The 14,684-nt window shown below is 39.5% G+C and overlaps 1 protein-coding gene across 1 annotated transcript; it reads left to right on the top strand.

Annotated features, from left to right (window-relative positions):
• Positions 1-364: 364 nt before the first annotated feature.
• On the top strand, positions 365-13,630 carry arih1 (ariadne ubiquitin-conjugating enzyme E2 binding protein homolog 1 (Drosophila)). Its single transcript, XM_035665827.1, has 14 exons — positions 365-822; positions 5,238-5,305; positions 5,441-5,588; positions 6,468-6,560; positions 6,656-6,711; positions 7,672-7,738; positions 7,914-8,020; positions 8,160-8,202; positions 8,327-8,398; positions 8,784-8,914; positions 9,127-9,184; positions 9,873-10,133; positions 11,571-11,683; positions 11,770-13,630. The coding sequence occupies exons 1-14, from the start codon at positions 535-537 to the stop codon at positions 11,852-11,854; spliced, it is 1,590 nt and encodes a 529-aa protein (XP_035521720.1). The 5' UTR covers positions 365-534; the 3' UTR covers positions 11,855-13,630.
• The last annotated feature ends 1,054 nt before the right edge of the window (positions 13,631-14,684 follow it).

Here is a 14,684-nt window from a genome sequence, read left to right as displayed (position 1 = left end):
AAACTGTGGCAGACGAAAAAAAAAAAATAGGTTACCAGGAATTAGGCTACAAAAATAAGGCTTGCTTGAATGCAGATCAAATTATGACAGTTTAACTAAGTCAAAACACCCGTGAAGGATTATAAGTAATGTTAGATGCGTATTCGTTATAAGTTTTGGTATTTTTTTTAACCGTCGGGGGAAGTGTTTTGTTCCTGCGAGTGTTTAAATCGGATGTATAATATTTTTGTGTGTATTTTTAAAAACAATTTAAAACACATCAATGTGTAGCCTAAATAAAAGTGTGTCATAGAATTTAAATTTATTTTTATTTTTTTTACATTTTCTTGTACAGCCCATCTGACGTAAGGCCAGCGTCAGTTGGTGACGCTGTGTCTCTTTGTTGGCTTAGCAGCGGCGACGTTTTGTTGTTATTTTCGCTGCAGCTGAAAAACAGGCTCGGATAATTTTGGTTTTCGTATTGTTCCGCAATCAACATTTCACACACAGTAGACCTTTAGGTGTGCTTGTCACAAGTTGATAACCACCCTAGGAATGGACTCAGACGAGGGTTATAACTATGACTACGACGACGAAGAGGAGGAATGTAGCGAGGACAGCGCCGAAGAGGAGCCCGAGGACGACACCCTGGAGCTCGGAGAGGTGGAGTTGGTCGATCCCGTGGTGGCCGGTGGGGATCGAGACGAGTGCGGCGAGACTGGTGGAAGTGGCCACGGTCCCGGTGAGGAAGAGGAGGAGGACTACCGCTTCGAGGTTTTGACTGCCGAGCAGATCCTCCAGCATATGGTGGAGTGTATCAGGGAGGTCAACGAGGTCATCCAGGTAGGTATTTTGGTATGTCAGCGTCAGGAAAGACCGGGGTCCAGGCTTGGGTGAAGCGTAAACAGGCCTTTGACGTTAGCTTAGCATTAGCTCTGTAGGAGTAGTTTACTTGCTGGAAGTTGGCAGTTTCACAACAGTGATAACGTTTAAACACACCAACATAAAAAAAATCTCAATTTAGCATTTGTTTGTGTGCGTAGCACTTAACACGATGATATGAACAACGTTAAATGTGCACATCAAAGTAACAATTTCCATGCGTTTTTTTTTTTCTTCTTCCAGGAAGTAGTCTAATCCCTATTGAGAAGTTGGCAGCAACGTTCGCTAAGCTAATGCTAGCTACCTAGCTACCTTGCTAACTAGCCAACTGTAACCGTTAACCTAGCAAAAAGCGTAACGTCTTTTAGTTCTAGAATCCGGTCGCTTGGCTGCCAGCTCCTGCTGGGTGACGGTTGGAGTGCGGTAACCAAGCAACTGAAGTCTTAAGGTTCTAAAATGTGTGTAATTATACCAGCGTTGACGTTATTTCAATGTTGGACGAAAGGCTTGGTCATCGAGTTGGTTAGCAAGTTGCATGCTAGGATACTTAACATTTACAAGCTGCCTTTGTCGTGAGCTCCAAACATTTTGGGACGGACCATATGGACGAACGTTATAGTTAATCTGGCGAGAAGTAAAGTTTTAAATTAAATGTCGGGGGGGAACTCAGCGGATCCCTTTGACTCATCGTTAACTCGGGCCTCCATTTCCGTTCACTTCACTACAGTTGGGCACAGGATAAAATGGAAAGTGGTCTCCGTAGACTTGCCACTATTTGCGTTTTTAATCAGCAGCGTTGCATTTTACACAAAGTGTTTTTGAGTGTCACCGTTTCACTATAAACGAGCCCCAAAACCAACATGGATAATGGTTTCTGTAGTGTGGATACAGTACAGCCGCATGTCAGTGGTTTCCACAGCAGACAACTGACATGGTGATTCCTCTAAAATAGTATTTAGGTCTACTTAATGTTCAGATTTTTGTGTATCTGAATTCTTCAACTTGGACTATGTGACAATAGGATAGTTAACTTGAATTTACTTTTCTTGTAAATGTCTCTAGTGACTGTGCCTTCACATGTCAAGAGCGACTGATTTTGCCTGGCCTCTGAAGACACTTTAGGGGTAAAGTTACAAGTGGTTGATGCTTTTTTTTTTGTCATCTTTAGAGACTTTGTAGATTTTCAAAGATTGCACTGCAAACTTAAGAATGACCTACTGTAACAGGCTAAACTTACATGAACATTGTAAATGGATATACTGACAGGTTTTTCTAGTACTCTCCCTCCCAGGTGTCTCCCCAGAAACGCCTCTCAGTAACTCAGTGCCGTTCAACACCACCACAAACTACAGCCTCTGAAATGACCATAACATAAAATCAACACCTCTCTAAAACATTATGAACAAAAACTGACCCTTCATGAAGGTAGCATTTATTGCCATATTGTTGTATTAGACAGCATTAGTTGTCGCTAGGGGAACCTAATAAAATACTTTCTGTTGTCATACATTATTGATACATTGGTATCAATGTCATGCTTTGTTCTCTGTAGGTGTATATAACTTTAATTGCATTGTTTTTATGCACTCACTCGTGCTTCGTGGCAGTTTTCCTGGCCTGTTTTTAGGTGACCGTATGTGTGTACACGTGTCTGAATCAATCTCTCTGAACTGAAAGCAATGCTTAATGCTTTGATGAAGAAGTGTATATGATCACTGACGTTTGAGAAATGATTGCTTCATTCTTTACAGATCATTTTGTATCCCAGTACACTCATTGTCACAGAGCACATCAGCAAACACTGTATTCCAGTAGTATTGTCATGAATTACCCTGATTCCCATCCCTCATCACGTCAAGATGGACCCAACTAAACATGTAAATGAAAAGGTACATCAATACAATCCCCGGAGAACAATCCCCAGTGTTTTACTTACACAGTACCAATATGTACTCTCACAAGCAAACTGCATTTGCAAAACAAATTTCTGTCTTGTGTTAATCAAAGGAATCTTCACTGCTGGAGTTCAGTCTCGAGTCTGTTGGGTACCAACAATCAGTGCATTGGTTTTCCCTGACTGATAGTCAGTGTTTCTGTAACAATACACAAACGTGTGTGGGCGTTGTACATGTAAAGGTCGGTATGACCTAAAATTTAACAGAAACCCCAATTGCCCCTTCCCTTCAAATTCATCCCTGGACCGCAGCAAAGCCCATTCAACATGAGTGATGAAGTTACACCATTGTGAGTTTCCCCATTGGCTGTTGCTCTTTTAATAGGCCCGATTGAGCCTCGCTGTTCATATTAGAACCTCATTTGTTCACACCGGTCATCAAGTGATTCTGCTCTCCTGCCATTTTCTAAACACATGTAGAGCTAATCTTTATAATTAAGGGCTGTGTGTCCCTTCATGTCTACCTGTGTCTCTTTCTCTGCTTAGATATAACTGGGAAATATGTGGAATGTGTACTTGATTCAAAAAGCACAACAGTGATTCAGTTTCTGATACATAAAGTGCACGGGCAGAGGAAACTGGGGCAGAGTAAGCAAAATCATTGGCAAGTATGGGATGCATATTTCACCATTTATCAGAATCCAATCCTTTATATCATACATGGAAAACCATTTATATTGTTTATAGATCATCAGTGTGTTCTCTCTCCAGATACCTCGCGGCACACAGGAAACAATAGAACAGAGGCCAACGCTATCGCTGCAGATGGTGGCAACCCAGAATAGTTCACATGAACAATTAATATCCAGGAATTCACGTTCTAGAAACTACTGCTGACAATACACAGTTCAGCCATATACTCGGTTTTGACCTAGTCTTGTTCATGTCTGTACGTTCCTCTATTGGTGAAGCAGTTGACTTTGCAACTTTGCATTGACTTTGCATGACACCTCTACATTTCGCCTTGCGTCGTATAACTACTGCAGGGAAGCATCAAGTGTAGCAAATCAAGAACCGAAGTTGGAGAACAAATAGACCGCGGATAAAAAAACCTGGAGTGGCTCTAGAGTGACCATTGAAAGCAGCGGCTCCGCTCCGCTCACACAACCTTGACACACTGACGGGGCTAACACACACGTCTGCACGTCCCTATATGGACTTACAGAGTTAATGCAGAGGTGCACTGGTGCTACTCTAGTGGCTCTTGGTGGCCGGCACGTTACTGATCGACCAAGTTCACTTTCAAATGTGGCTAGCTTACGTTTTTCAGTTAGTGACTTAAGCTTACTTTAGCTCTAAGTAATTACTTCATTTATTTAACTGCATTGTGTATTCACTACCGTCGTTAGTGACTTCAGTCTCACCTGTAACCACGCTGACTGTATGATCGTAGCCAATGGCAACTATGCAATAAGAAATGCTACTAGGATGTTATTTGCTCATTTATGCTTCAGGAAGGAAATCAAACGAGAGTTCATATCCAATCAGAGAGGATTATGTGATGTGAAATTGATTTAATTAAACTTTTCCATTATGTGTTTTTGGTGAATACGTTTGTATTTGGTTTGGTTGTCCGTTCATTCTCCATTCGGGATTGTCGGCCTTAATCAGTTGGGATGACGGTGAACTCATGATGTGTTTGTACCTTCAGTGGCAGGTTTTGTGATTTGATTCGATCACTGCTGTTGGACAGTTATATTTCAGTTTCAGATACTTTAATGTCCATTAAATTTACATAAAATGGATACTCATCTTTAGCACTGGCAAAAGGGACAACACACACTATACACAACAATACACAACAATACACAACACACAATAAAAAAACAGATGCCAGCAGCCGAAGGTCAGCATTGGCGAATGCTCGCCCTTGGGGACTGTGTTGAAGTCTTCATTTGTTTTTGTTTTCCTTTTATACACAGACGTATCTAGTCACAGGCAATGGTGCTCTGGGATATATTGTTGTTCTTTCTTTTTAAATCATTATCTAGTTTTCTGGTTTATTGCGTCGTAAACGGCCTCCATTTTGTCTGTGAAATGTCTACAGACACAGCAAAAATCAAAAACTAGTGTTTAATTCTGAATGTAGTGCCGGGCTCAGTTGTTCACTCTTAAGCAACTTCTCTTCAATGAAATGCATTCCAGCAGAATAACCCTGCAGTGAATACTGTCTCTAATGAATCATCTTTCAACAACTTCTGTAGATGGTGTCAGAGAGGAGTTGTCTTCTGTGGCTGTAGTTTCTGGTGGTATGTTATTGGGATAGATAATAAGATGAGTAGAATTATGGAAATGGAAATAAATGCACCTTTCATGTCAGATTTACCCCCAATTATAAGTAGTTATAGTGAAGAATGAAAACTCATTAAAAAGTGAATGTAAATGTCCGGTTTATTTCTGACCAACCTTCTTGTTCCTCTAGAATCCTGCAACGATAACGCGCATCCTTCTCAGTCACTTCAACTGGGATAAAGAAAAGCTTATGGAAAGGTAAGAATTTCTTTTGTACATTATGTATTTGCCATTTTTAATAGGCCAGCTAACCTGGGAGAGCTCATGTCTTCATGCTTCTTTAACACTGTGATTTCTTTCTCTCTCTCTGTTTTTTATTTTTAATTTATGCAGGTATTTTGATGGTAATCTCGACAAGCTTTTCTCTGAGTGTCATGTCATTAACCCCAGTAAGAAGCCTCGGATCCGTCCTCCAATCAACACTAGATCATCGGCACAGGACATGCCATGTCAGATCTGCTATCTGAACTTCCCCAACTCTGTGAGTCACATAACGACACTGGCATCGTGTTGCACCAGCTGAATGTGTAGTCCGCTCGAAGTTCTGAGGGCGAGTTCACAGAACCTAGATAGCGGATTAAGTCTGAATTTTCCAGTTATCCTGGCTGAATTTAACCGTGACTCCGTTTCATGAAAGCAGTGGCACATAAGTTATCATGGAGATTTACTCTGTGTATCTCGACTGCACCAGACCAGACTAACAACCAGCCTTTTGGAGTTGCACCTTTAAATAATTTCACCTATACATTACCAACTAATTCTAGTTGACATTGCTGAGAGCTGTTTCTTCTCTCTCGCTCAATGCTGCTTGCTGCTGCACGTTACAGTGACACCAATATATTATCGCTGGAATTGGATGTAATTTTATACAGAAAAGAAGCGTTTTTCATGTCGACCTAATATGGATATTGGATCACGTATCGTCAAAGATCACAGTAGTAGATTTAGCAGCTGTTGCATCTCCCCAGCAACTTGCATTTGCAGGAAACACTGACGTTTCCGTGGCCAGCATAACGTCTTTTTTTGAGTCAAGATCACAGAAATATCAGTTTTCTGCACTCATTGAGTATATCAGTCAGTACACTTCTTGATATTAAATTAGATTTAATAAAATGTCCTAAATCAGAAAGAGAGCGGCAGAATTCAGAGTATTTTGATTTAGAATATTTCTGTTGGGGTTTGTAGCAAAATGATCCACTGGTTATTTTCATCAGTTGGTTAAAACAAAATTTCTGTCAAATCTGGATAATATTTTTCATATTAATGGCCGCACTCTTTTGTGTGCTTTGGACTTGATTGGTGCTCATAATCATGTTACATCTTGTTTGTTTTATTTACTAGACTTGGTTTTCTCTTGCAGTATTTTACAGGCCTGGAGTGTGGACACAAGTTCTGCATGCAATGCTGGGGAGATTACCTGACCACCAAAATCATAGAAGAAGGAATGGGACAGGTACCTATTAAGATTTGTTTTAGGATACGAGTCACCAATCACTGTCTTTTAATAGCCATCTGACTAATGATTGGCCTTCCGTCTTGTCTTCCCAGACCATTTCTTGTCCTGCTCATAGTTGTGACATTTTGGTTGATGACAACACAGTCATGTGAGTATCTGTTTGTGCCTATATTTGTTTTGATGTCTCATTGCACGTTTGGTCAACAGAGATCAGAATATGTACTATAGATGTGACTGGCTCGTACTGCTAATGAAAAGAGCAACAGAAGGACTCCTCTTGCAGTTCACTAACAAGCTACTTGAAGAACATTTTTCTCACTAAATTGTTAAACTTGCAGTGTTAAAGTCAGTTTAATTTTGCAAGTCAAAAAACATAGTAAAGCCCATTCAGTATACAACTTGGTCCAACAACAACACTACACAACACCAACAATTCAATCTAATAATAAAGAACACGGACACAATTATTAAATCCAAATGAATGGAAAGAAGTCAGACATGCTTTCTTTATTTCTATTCTTTATTACCTTATACCTTAGTTTTCTAATGCATTTGACAGAAATAGAAACTGCTGTTTTTACCTGACATTTTATTCTTTTAAAAAGTTCTTATTGCAGGGCTCTCTAGTTACACCATTACTTCACACTGTTGATGTTCAACCTGTAGTGTAATGAAATAAACCTCCATATTGAAAGCACGGACACTAATCTCTTGAAACAGTTGTTAAGCTGACAGTAATTGTCTTAACCTACATTCTGATCTGACCAACTAGCAAGAGACCTACTAGTGTTTTCACTGATCAGTTTAAGGTGCAACACATGCAGAAATGATGCTTCCCTTTTCAACATTCAATTTCATGAAATGCATTTTGTACCTCTTAGTTCGTAGCTTGAGCTTAAACTCTTAGTTTTAAAATGATGAAATGTGTTGTTGGATAACAGTTAATGTATACAAACCAATTAATATTCTCACTGTAATGTCATTAATTTTACTTAATTGCTTCCCACATTGTTGTTTGGAAGGTATGGACTGATTATGAAGGACATTTTTACCAAAGTCACCCATTTTATGTAATGAAAGCTAATAAATGATTTGACTTCTCCTATAGGCGCCTCATAACAGATTCAAAAGTGAAGTTGAAGTACCAGCATTTAATTACGAATAGTTTTGTAGAGGTAAGCTTTGAGATTTCCTCCTCCTTAACAGTATATTGAATCGAATATGAAGCCTTGATTTATGATGTTGAGCTGTTAGGTTATTTTGTATGCACTACTTGAAAAACAAGGACCTTCTTTGTACTTAAGCGTTCCTGAAACTGAGTTTATATTCTATCTCTCATTACTCCCTAAGTGCAATCGACTGTTAAAGTGGTGCCCTGCACCAGACTGCCATCATGTTGTCAAAGTCCAGTATCCAGATGCCAAGCCAGTGAGGTGCAAGTGTGGCCGTCAGTTCTGGTAAGAGAGCTTGTTTAAAGAACAGTATCTTGGACTATAGTAAACTGAGAGGAACTGTATTTGAATGTTGACTCTTAAGTTTAATAGTAATCATTAAACATTATGTGAAGTTGACATTTGATGTGTCCTGTTGGTGCAGCTTCAACTGTGGAGAGAATTGGCATGATCCTGTCAAGTGCAAGGTAAGTAAACTGGCTACATTTCATCACCATGCAGAAATGTTAACATATTCCTCCAGCAGTGTTGTTCTGAGAGCATTCATTGTCAGCATGATTATTTCTTACTCTTATTTTAATTATTTTGCAGTGGCTGAGAAAATGGATTAAGAAGTGTGATGACGACAGTGAAACTTCAAACTGGATTGCAGCAAATACTAAGGTGTGGAATCAAAGTGGTTTTAGTTTTGCCATCTTGTGTGGTTCATGTTGGGAGGCAGTTAATTTCAAAACTAGACTACAAATTAATTTCAATTGTGGAAATACTGGTCATACTGAACAGTACGTTTAGTTTAGTTTTTTTTCTTAAAGGTGAAAAACTGTGTACCTAATATTTCTATATTATTGTATGCTGATGTGTTAAGCGTGCACTCTTTACCAATCCAAACAGCCCATTTGTTTTAATGCCCCAAGCCATCAGGCCGTCATTGCTGTTACGGACACAACTCTAGACTTATGAACGACCTGCCTCAAAACACATGCTTTTTAAGTCCAAACAGACTTTTAATTATGTTTTTACAAAAATAATTACTTTCCTCTTCTGACAGGAGTGTCCAAAATGCCATGTGACCATTGAGAAAGATGGTGGCTGCAACCACATGGTTTGTCGGAACCAAAACTGCAAAGCTGAGTTCTGCTGGGTCTGCCTGGGTCCATGGGAACCCCACGGCTCAGCCTGGTAAGAACTGATGACTTATGAAGTCCTCTACGTGTTACTTCTAGCGCCATGTTGGAATATACTTGTTGGCAGATTTTGATAGTTTTGTTTTCATTTCAATGAAAAACTTACACCATTAAATATGTCTAAAGTATCAGTTCTAATATCATGTGCATGAAATCATAAAGTTGTCAAACAATTGACCTGGTCCTGACCCGGTTGTGACGTTTTAGGTACAACTGCAATCGCTACAATGAAGATGATGCCAAGGCAGCCAGAGATGCTCAAGAGGTAATAAATCAGACTCCTATTGATACATTTTAAAATGTTGTGTGTTATATTCAATTCAATTTTATTTGTATAGCGCCAATTCATAACAGAAGTTATCTAAGGACACGTTGGCAGATATGCCACATAATGACGTATATAAATAATTTGTTCACTTTTTGGTTAAGACAGCCCTTCTTTAGTGTGCAGCATGGAGCCATATAAGTGTAAGGCATTTGTATTTATGCAGAGGTAGCAGCATCCCAAGTATTATTTCCATCCCTGGCACTGGGTGGTACACACATTCAGACAAGGAATAGTGAAAAGTAGTATATACATTTACATTCATAAATACCAACAATGTTATAGCCTGCAACAGAAATAACTACATAATTTTATAAGAATGTAATCCACTCCAACTAATCAAACAAGTTACAGTTCCCCATGTAACCCTGCTGTATACTATTGAGTTTATCCAAAAACAGTGGATTCAGTGGGGTGGAAACGGACAGCTGCTGCGTCTGCTTGATAATAAATGTCCATTACACACACATGGTTGCTTGCTGCATACTGAAGAGTTGCATCTTTCCTGAAACAACTGCACAATGCAACTTAGACATTATATGTTGCTTATAATCCAGTGTCCAGTGTGTTTGAAGTTGTTCATAGTGTAGTTGAGTGTGCTTGAGCCAATTCCATGCTGTGTGTGCAGCGCTCCAGGGCCGCCTTGCAGAGGTACCTGTTCTACTGCAACCGCTACATGAACCACATGCAGAGCCTGCGCTTTGAGCACAAGCTCTATGCTCAGGTCAAGCAGAAGATGGAGGAGATGCAGCAGCACAACATGTCCTGGATTGAGGTGCAGTTTCTGAAGAAGGCCGTGGATGTACTTTGCCAGTGCCGTTCCACGCTCATGTTCACTTACGTCTTTGCCTTCTACCTCAAGAAGAACAACCAGTCCATTATTTTTGAGGTGAGTGTTGGCTGCAGTGTAGTAATAAGCGCTTCAATTCTTTATTTTTTATTGTTTGAGAAAACCCATGAACTGGATTTCCATCACCGAAGTCACGTTGCCTGCTCCTCAGGCTGAAACTTATTAGGGAAGATTCAGTCATAACTCCTGATTCCTTGTTAGCATTAGTGGCCAAGTTACTGAAAAATGGTAATTAGTTAAAGTTACTAGTTACTTCTCTTAAACCAAATTGACCAATTACTGTATGTAAAAGTAATTACTTTCATTACTAAAGTAACTTGTGGTACTTTTTAAATGTCTTCTTCAGTTCTCTTATTGATGTAAATTGCTGTCAGCTATTATTTTAGTGTTGCTGTGGAAAAGGCAAGTTTAGGGCAACAACAACTAGCGTCACTACCTACAAGCTGCACTTACTGTCCTGGTTAATAGACGGAAGGATTTGGTAGAACACCCACACGGATGTAAACATTAACCAAGCTTTACTACAATAGTAAATAAATATAATATATATTATATTTGATTTCTGCCAAAATTGCAGTGATGTTACTCCCAACACTGCTCACTAGTGGACAAAGATGGGAAAACATAACTTTTTGAGAAGGCTTATTAGACTTTCTCTATATGGTACAAAATAATACTGTGTGTCAAATGATTCAGCCAACTAACACACGTTACTTTCACCACCTCTTTTATCAGGAGGTCGGAGGCAGAGAGAAAAAGTCATGGAGCACATCAAAAACCTACAATGCTTGGAGCACATTGGGCAAACCCTATAGGTTCTAGCTGTTAAAACTAAACAGAACTGTTATCACAAACAAAGCATTGTTTACATTTATTAATCATAGCATGTACAAGAATCTCTCGAAATCAGCAGGGGGAGGCGTGTAGGAACAGCTGTTTGCAGTTTGCAGCTCTCTCTCTCCGTCTCTCCAGGCCCAGTTCTATGAGGATGCAAAATAAAGATATCAACACGTTACAGGAGTAACCGAATTACATCACACAATATATGAAGATTAGAAATAGGAAATATTTTGGTACATAATCTTAGAGTATCTTGCTAGTGGAAGCTCCGCACCACCTTAAACTCTCTGACACTCATTCATTCATGCACGTCTTCTTTCATTCACAGTGGTATGACTTGCTCTTAATGCTTCTCTTTGTCTGTGCAGTTAGGATTATCCCATGACATTCTGGCCACATTTCCATTCATGGTTCCTCTCTCTGGCAGCAGAACTAGTTCACTGACAAAGCCCCAAGACCAAATTAGTGACCTGATTGTTGGGAGGGGCGAAAGGGAAATCTGCCCAACCTAACTGTAGTCTGAGCTGGGCCTTACGCAGGGCGCTCCAAAGTTTAGGGGACATTGCATCTCTGTCTTTGGATCTGTGCTGTGGCATAGAATAGTATTGATCTTTTCTTTTTGTTTTGCTTCATCAGAACAACCAGGCAGACCTGGAAAATGCCACTGAGGTGCTCTCTGGCTACCTAGAGCGGGATATCTCCCAGGATTCCTTGCAGGACATCAAGCAGAAAGTACAAGATAAGTACAGGTCAGTGAAGGAAGAATCGTAATTACTGCCTGCAACTGTTATCGTTTTTGTGTTCTTGGTCTGTAAAAACCGTTTTGTCTTTCCAGATACTGTGAGAGCAGGCGAAGAGTGCTGCTACAGCACGTGCATGAAGGCTATGAGAAGGACCTGTGGGAGTACATTGAGGATTGAGGACACATCCCAATGCAACGGACTCTTGAGTATCTTGACAAACTAGAGCGCTGATGCAATTTAACAGGGCAGCACGGGCCTTCTGCCGCCTCTCCTTTGGCAAACCAACCACTTTTGCATCATTTTTCCTGGATTTGTTTAACAAAACCTTCAAAGTAAATTATATTTAAATAAAAGGTAGAGTAATAAAAAGAAAGTGTACTACAGTATTGTTAGCAAACAGAGTGGAGTCTTGAGAAAGCAGAAAAACCATCTTAAACAAATACATCCTTTTGGCTTGTATTGTAACACCTCCCCTGAGCTATCTTATTTTCCTATGTTTTTTGCTTGTGAATCTTTTCTGTTTTGATTTTGACTTTTGTTTTCCCATTAGTGTGAAAATGTTTTCAACACAGCTTTAATTGTCCTGGCCATGTCTGCAATATGTGGTGAGATCCTTGTCTGGGTGGCTGAATGTTGATAGGCTGATTGCAAAGGGGGGCAAAGACATTTCAGGGGGAAAAGAAGAAAAAACATCAAAAGAACAAAATAGCAAGTCTGTATTTTTCAATTTGTAAATAGTCCATATGCATGGAAGTTAAAGAGCAAGAGTGGCACGTGTTTGCATAATTTTGACATTTTGAAATATTTATTCTTTACCAATATGCTAAAGGGGTGTACTTTTGCCACGTAGGTTGAGTCTGTTTACTCCCTCCATAATGTTTGGGAGGTCTTTGGCAATAAGGCATTTGCCCTATCATTCCCAGTCTCTTCAGAGCAGTGCACAAGTTACACCTTAACAGTAACTCTAAATGGGGACTGATAGAAATCATTTTTCTTAGTTGCCAAGTGATCAGATACAGGACTCAGTGAAAGTGCACAGCCCAGTCAGATAACCAAGAGCAGAAAAGGTTTTACAATTCAAAGGTAAGGTAGAATGCTCCGGCCCTGTGTCCCTCTATTCTAACCTTTTGCCGTACCCTCTTAGTTGTTTTTAGAGGTGTTTAACATTTAAGAACATTACTAATTATTTGCAAGAGCCAAACTGAGTGACATTCACTCTTTTTCTTTTTTTCTCTCTTCCCGACGTGGCTTGAGATAGCCCTCTTAAAGCTCAGCTTGCACCTTGGGGATTGAATGAGGGTAATAGAATGTACTGACAGCACAGCTTTGTAGTGTTGCTAATTTGGCTGGATCACTGTCAAACAGGTTCACGCATTTGCATCACTCTTGCAGGACATACTTGGGTGGCATAGGGCTGATAGTAGCCATGCCTCTTACAGAGATCTATTACCTTGCAGTGAGACTGAACATTTAGCTTTAAACCAAGCTACACAGATGGACGTGATCCTTAGGCAGATGAGGAATATAGGGCAAACTTCTAAAGGTTGTAGGACTGTTTTATAACGCTGTTATGCTTTTGCATTAAAGACTGTATTTTTCGCACATGGGTTGAGGATTCGACATGGAAATGTCAGTGCCCCTCCAGGTTTTGCATTGTTCAATTGTGATGGTTGCTCCGGTCGTCAAGCTCTCTGCTTGTAAATGCTCGTTCATGTCTCTGCAATATGGCAGTCTTCACAAGATTGACTGGAGGGGACATGAATATACAGGCACTGATGCAAGTCAGAAGTTGACACCAAAGTGTCAGCTTTCATTAAAACACATCCTTTAATCCAGTTTCAGATCTTTGGGGAATTCTCTCCCACATGCTTCTTATGTGTTCAAACTTATTATTTTATCTTAGCAAATTATAAACTGTATTGTTTATTTGAATAAATGTCATGAGAAATCTCATTTTTGGGAGTACTGTGTGAGTCATTAGAGTAGGTTTGGTCTCAATCATATGAATTAACCAAACATCCATGATGCATTTCTGCGCTATGTATTTTACAATGTCGTATACTACAGACCTTTGCAGAGTTGTCTTCCAGAATTGCGTGGAATTAATTTGGTAACTTTGAATAATTTTGATTTTTAGGCAAAAATGTTAGCTTTTATGAACCACTTTTACTTGCAGATTGTATGATAAAGATCAGATGGTTGTTTGTATGATGTCCCTTTTGAAATAACTTTGTCTCTCAAGTGACGAACCAATGACACAAGTTGAATGGATAATAACAAGATAGGCTATTTTCCCTAAGTTGTCTTGCAGGTAACACACCAGCTGTAGCTGTGATCATTAGGCTTATATGCTCTCCAGGGCTCACTGTTTTCATTGTGTCTGCTAGTAGTTCAAGAACATTTCAGTATAACGCAACAAAAGCAGCTACTTACATTAAATTGAGACATCCAAAAACTTTTAATACTTTTCTACATATCTTTTCTTTATGCTATCAAGGGTGTTTTATTTCCTATTAGTGTAAAAATGTGGGAAAAATTAGTTGTCTGTTTTGGAGAAAATATTAAAGTGCAAAATGTTGCAAACGTTCTGGCATTGGTGCTTGTTTGATAATGGACACTGTTTTTGTTGTGGCAGCAGCCATTTCAATTCCAAAAACATTTCGCCACAATCGATATCTGATGTGTTTGAACCGTGTCCTTAAGAAGACTAACGCAGCGTACTGTGGAAGTCACTTGTACAAGCTAAACCCATCACAACTTAACACTAAGGACAGTTAAAAAGGGAATTTGCAATTAGAGATTCTGCCACAAGATGGGGACAAAGACTCTGTAAATCTGATTTGAAGTGTTTTAGGTTCTGTTATCTTCCAAAGGCAATGTTTACTAAATGAACTGCTCATTGGTAAGAGATTGCGTAATCAACTTTTGGTGCATTGACAAATGTGGTAATCTATCAATCAATGATAAAGATGTGGCAATATGTGCAAATGAAACTCGGGTATGCGAG

The sequence above is a fragment of the Morone saxatilis genome, unplaced genomic scaffold (genome assembly GCF_004916995.1).
Source record: "Morone saxatilis isolate NCDOM2014 unplaced genomic scaffold, NCSU_SB_2.0 Contig2, whole genome shotgun sequence".
NCBI lineage: Eukaryota > Metazoa > Chordata > Actinopteri > Moronidae > Morone > Morone saxatilis.
The sequence above is the reverse complement of the archived record's forward strand: the minus strand, read 5'-3'. Positions and strand labels throughout refer to the sequence as shown.

Bases quoted from the DNA above. Each gene is read 5' to 3' on its own strand.
- arih1 (XM_035665827.1), top strand. From the start codon at position 535: ATGGACTCAGACGAGGGTTATAACTATGACTACGACGACGAAGAGGAG. The intron at 8,915-9,126 runs GTAAGAACTGAT...GTGACGTTTTAG, and splicing joins GAACCCCACGGCTCAGCCTG to GTACAACTGCAATCGCTACA. The intron at 11,684-11,769 runs GTCAGTGAAGGA...TTGTCTTTCCAG, and splicing joins AAAGTACAAGATAAGTACAG to ATACTGTGAGAGCAGGCGAA.